We start from the raw sequence: 5,610 nt of genomic DNA on the forward strand, positions 1-5,610 counted from the left end.
AACTTATAAAATAATTTGATAATAATATAAATTATAAATTATTTTAAATAGATTGTCATTAATAAGTAATTGAATTTTTAACGTATAAAATTATTCCTCACCATAAGTGGAATAATATAATTGTAAGGAGAATTAGATAAATAACATTTATGTCGATATTTATGAGTGATTAAATGATTTTTTTCCATTGAATTTAATGACTAATAATATAAATTATTACAATTGATAAATGACTAATAATACTATAAAATAATTTATAAATTTATTATAAAAAAACTTATAAAATAATTTGATAATAATATAAATTATAAATTATTATCAAATTGTAAAATAATTTATAAATTATAAATTTATTATAAATAATTGTATAATAATTTTATAATTTATAAATTTATTATAAAATAATATTATCAAATAAATTTTGGAGGTATTAAAGAAATTAGAGTTATTAAAGAAATTGTGGAAGGAAGAAGAGAAGTTGTTGAAATAGGAGGGGTACTCTCAAGAGGTACACATCAACTTTTTGGTTGATGTGGATGAAATATGATGAAGTGGCAAAATATAATGAAGTGGCAAAATATGATGAGGTGGCATCGGGAGTGTGTTTTAAATATATATAATAGATAGTCCATTTTACCTTTTTCTAGCTTCTTAAACATTTTTGTCTTCATTTATGTAGGTTTTGGGTTGGAGACTTGCGAATGTTGAAGGTGAGCTTCTATAAGGTTGTAGAAGCTGCAGGCCATTTCCCCAATATCCACATCGAACAACCAAATCAAGTCAGAGCAGAACTATGGACTGCACCCATTGGTAAGCCTTAGACCAATACAATTGTGCCCCTTACAATCAATTAATCAAATGATAGGGTTGGATCGATATATAAAGGAATATATGTAATGTATAAATGGTTTTATGTGAATATTGAAACAACAAGTGCTGATGAACTGTCAGGTATCCTTGTTATTTTGACTTTACATCCCTGATCTATAGTTTAACCATTTTGATTGAGGTATTTATAGACAGATTGTTAGAGTATATTATCATTTTAGAAAATTACAGATTTAGTATATCTTATTCAATTTGAGTAATATCTTATTTTCCTTTTGTTTAACTTTATACTTTGTCTTCATAAACTTTGCCTACTCCCTCCTAATTTGTCTTCATAAACTTTATACTTTGACATCTGATGCATACAAGGAGGCAGTCCTTCAGGCAAAAGAACATATTAAAGCAGGAGATATTTTCCAGATTGTATTAAGTTAGAGATTTGAATGAAGAACATTCGCTGATCCATTTGAAATCAATAGAGCATTGAGAGTTGTGAATCCAAGTCCATATGACTTATTTGTAGGTTTATTTCTATATAACATATAAAAATACTTCATTTGGTAAAGTCAATGTTCATCTCTTTCATGTTTTGATGATGATCATGTTTTTTGTAAACAGGCTATGAGATGTATTCTGGTTGCTTCTAGTCCAGAGATTCTTGCGCGTATTAAGAATGTATGTTTTCGTAGATATTTAGATTAGATTTTTAAATTAATTGATACTTCTTACTTGGTCACTTGAATGTTTATCACAAATCTTAATGGAAAAAATATTAGAAGTGAATAGTTATCATGATCTTGTAGTGAACAGAAGAAGATTGTGAACCGTCCATTGGCTGAGACATGTAAAAGGGGAAAGACTCTAGAAGAAGATGAAAAGTTATCAGCGCAGCTCCTGAAAGATGAAAAGCAATGTGCAGAGCATGTAATGCTGGTTGATTTGGGACACAATGACGTTGGAAAGGTTTGTCATATACTTTCACTTTAACCCAGTTACATTATGTTCTTATGCAATAGTTTACGCTACTATTTTGTATATTTAAAGAAATATTGCACTCTTAACAAAAATTATGTTTGTAGGTCTCAAAAAGTGGTTCTGTTAAAGTTGAGAAGCTTAGGAATGTTGAAAGATATTCCCATGTCATGCACATAAGCTCAATGGTGATAATCTTTTCTTTTTAGATAAGAAAATATTTATCAAATAAATTCAGCATACTAGATAATATTTAATTCCATGTAATATTTAAAGGTTACGGGAGAGCTGCAAGACCATTTGACCTGCTGGGACTCCCTTCGCGCTGCGTTGCCTGTTGGAACTGTCAACGGAGCACCAAAGGTTCATAATTTTCTTTGCTCCTTTTTGTCCTTAAATATATATATTTTACTGTCAATTTCAATCTTTAGCTTCATTCTTATGCAATAACTGGCAAATGCAGGTGAGGGCCATGCAATTAATCGACGAATTGGAGGTGGCAATGCGAGGGCCTTATAGCAGAGGATTTGGATACATTTCTTTCTCAAGCGACATGGACATTGCTCTAGCTATGAGGACAATAGTATTTCCAACCGGAACGAGGTACGATACAATGTACTCATACAAAGACCTAAACCAACGGCGCGAGTGGATTGCATACCTTCAAGCTGGTGCTGGTATAGTTGTTGACAGCGACACTGCGGATGAGCACCAAGAGTGTCAAAACAAAGCTGCTGCTCTTGCTCGATCCATCGACTTGGCAGAGTCAACATTTGTTGATAAATAGGATAAGAACTATTATCAGGTCAAAACAAAATTCTATTTCTCAACACTGCCATGAAAATTGTTGAATGCCTATATTATTCTGAATGGGAAATAAAATGCAATCACAACAAACTTAGATAGTAGTAACTATTTAGTATCAATGGTTTGGGTCCTCCATGTCTCTCAACTATCAATAGTACATATTCTTCATGTATTTCTCAATTAATTATTATAAATTTGTGATGATTCTATTAAATAGTAACTATTTAATAGAATTAGTAAAATTAAATTATATTTTATTGTATGTTTCAATGGCATTAATTAATAAAAACAAATTAAAATTTTAAATTTAATTTACTGGTATTAATAATTTAGAATTACAATTAGTAGGGAGATAAAATAAATTTAATTTAATAAAAAAATAATACGTTTTAGTGACAGACAATACCGTAGGAATAGATTAAATTTTTATTTATATTTTTCTAGGTTTTAGTGACAGACAATACCGTAGAAATAGACTAATTCTTTATTTATATTTATTTAGTTTTTAGTGACAGTCAATATTGTAGGTAGAAATCAGAAACATTTAGTGACAATCCTCAAAACATGTAGTGACAGTTCTCAACGTGTAGCAGGACGCCCCCTTAAAGTTGACACTAGATTTGGGTGTCACTCAAAGTATTATTGACTTTTACCTACGGTTTTTAACTTTTAGTGAAACATTTTGTGTGTCACGATAGGTCAATTTTTTTGTAGTCATGTCCATTATCTTGAGCATAATAAGGAAAGGAATGTATTAATTTAATCCCAAAATCTACATGACCACCATATCACTAGTGAACATTATAAAGGTGAAACATGAGAAAAGGGTTGAATTTTGTTTAACAAAGTTGATAACTTTTTGCTAATTTGATGAAGGCTAGTTGATTTTTGTGAATTACTTGGAGTAGAAGCAATCGAATTCAGAGGCAACAAACAACGAACTCATAAATAATTTGACACATAGCTTTATACTAGTTCACCATTAACTTGGCTACATCTAGTCCCTTCATTCAGAAAGCTTTAATCCACTAATTCAAATACCTTAAACTACAAAGCACCTGAACTTCCAAGTCAGGAAAGAAGACAATTTCTAAGGCTCTTGGTAGCGTTTCAGCAAGTGTACTGAATCGTTGCAAGTAATAATAAAACGGTAGTACCGAGTGTCGAACTCAAGGATTGCGTTTTACTATCGAATTATATTTAATTACTGAAATTAAATAAAAAGTTTCCGAATTGATTGAAATAATATTTGAAATTAACAACAATAATAAAATTATTGTTTATAATGAGAAAAATGTCAGGGATGAGTTTCACTTCGAATCCAACCTTGGTGTCTAATTTGATCCTAGTTATTGAATTCCTTTATTGAATTATTACCGAATTCTCTTTATTATTCTTGCCCTAATGTCTTAGTGACAGAACCTTTAATTCTAAAGTAACGCCTAATTCCTTAGTAGATTTAAGATTAGAATTAAGCATTACCGTATAGAAATTCTCTTGTAAATTATTGCTTGCAACTAATTTAATTGGTTTCATGACCTGCACCTATGTCTAGACTACAAATTCATGAATTTCTCATCTCAAGCATTCGTAAAGTCCACTTCCGTTTCAAAATACAAATCGTAGAACATTTTAATATTGATCAAGCAATAAAAAGCATTAAGCACAAAGATGAGAAAAATAATTCAGTAAACTCATTTATATAACTAGAAATCAAATCATAAAAATAAGGGTTTCATCTTGTTACACTTATCCCTAACAAATAGGGTTTAGTTACTCATGACAGAAATAAATGAGATAAAGATTAGAGAAGAATTACAAGAAGGATTCATGAATGATTCTTGATAAAACTGCTCCAATGATGTTAGAAACATCCGTCTTTGAGTTTCTATGCTAGGGCACAAGTCTCCCAACTTCCGAATTGTGAAAAAGATGTCTAAAACAGTAAAAATCTGTGTTTTTATGGTTGTTGGCGCGGGTCGCGCGCCACAGGCGCGCGTTTGGGCAGTAGAAGATGCTGGAAAAAGCGCTTGGCTTGCGCTTGGGCGCGCTCAGCATCTGCTGTCCGGAGTATATTGCTTTTTCCTCCTCTTTTGATTCTGAATTTGGTTCCAGGTCTTCATGAAAGGTGTAGCTATGGAACGTAGCTTTCATTTGCACTTGGTTTGACTCCAATTGAACATCTACAACTCTAGATATGGCTGAAATACTCTACATATGTCATTTTGATTTCTCACCAAAATTCAGCACTGCACTAAAACAAAACGCAATGTAAAATTACGACAAATTCCTACTTAATCAACGAAATAAAAACACAACATTTTATCCACTCAAAGAACAAAAATCAACGAAATATATCAAATAAATCCTTAATTTAACTAATGATTGAGGATAAATAAGACTAAAATAGTGGGAAAATATGTATATGATGAAGAGTCATCACAACCCCAAACTTAATCTATTGCTTGTCCCCAAGAAACAATTACTTTCATATTTGGTCCTGTTAAATGCACACTTAAATTCAATTTCTCAAATTACATCAAACTCAAATTTCAAAGTTCTTGCTACTGCAAAACATTCATCATGCTCTATGATTGTTTTCAAAAATAGAGACAACAAGATTTGTACACCTTGGCATTCATTCATCAAATTCAACTCTCTCTTCACACAATCTTACCAAAATTTCTCTCAAGTATTTAGAAGGGTTATAAATTTATCACTCAAATCCTAGAACATGCATCACGCTACCATAGGCTTGAAAAAAATTCTAGTTAGCAATCACAATGCAATAAACACATACATTTTTGGAGGACTTTCGGGTTGTAATGGGGCTTAGGTAAGGGTAGGACATTTTGGGATAATAGGCTTTACTACTTGGAGTTAGGCATGCATTTCCAGATTATTCTACCTTTTTTTTCTTCTTCACCTTTTTATTGTGGAGATTCTCAAACAATGACAAAAGAACCAAGAAGATATTATTTACCAAAGTACACAAACTAAATT

At 31.2% G+C, this 5,610-nt stretch overlaps 1 protein-coding gene across 6 annotated transcripts in view; it reads left to right on the top strand.

Annotated features, from left to right (window-relative positions):
• The window catches only part of LOC101503207 (anthranilate synthase alpha subunit 1, chloroplastic-like), a 6,049-nt gene extending 3,180 nt beyond the window's left edge, over window positions 1-2,869 (top strand). For 2 of the 6 annotated variants that reach the window (XM_073369369.1, XM_073369370.1), the window contains exons 4-10: window positions 680-810; window positions 1,198-1,347; window positions 1,447-1,503; window positions 1,632-1,791; window positions 1,908-1,988; window positions 2,077-2,163; window positions 2,264-2,869. In XM_073369369.1, coding sequence (XP_073225470.1) covers window positions 1,756-1,791; window positions 1,908-1,988; window positions 2,077-2,163; window positions 2,264-2,587 — 528 coding nt within the window. In that variant the 5' untranslated portion in view covers window positions 680-810; window positions 1,198-1,347; window positions 1,447-1,503; window positions 1,632-1,755 and the 3' untranslated portion in view covers window positions 2,588-2,869. Of the gene's footprint in view, window positions 1-679; window positions 811-1,197; window positions 1,352-1,446; window positions 1,504-1,631; window positions 1,792-1,907; window positions 1,989-2,076; window positions 2,164-2,263 lie in introns of all 6 variants that reach the window. The other 4 variants (XM_073369373.1, XM_073369371.1, XM_073369372.1 and 1 more) reach the window with 4 other exon arrangements.
• The last annotated feature ends 2,741 nt before the right edge of the window (window positions 2,870-5,610 follow it).

Source organism: Cicer arietinum, chromosome 5 (assembly GCF_000331145.2).
Source record: "Cicer arietinum cultivar CDC Frontier isolate Library 1 chromosome 5, Cicar.CDCFrontier_v2.0, whole genome shotgun sequence".
NCBI classification, from domain to species: Eukaryota; Viridiplantae; Streptophyta; class Magnoliopsida; order Fabales; family Fabaceae; genus Cicer; species Cicer arietinum.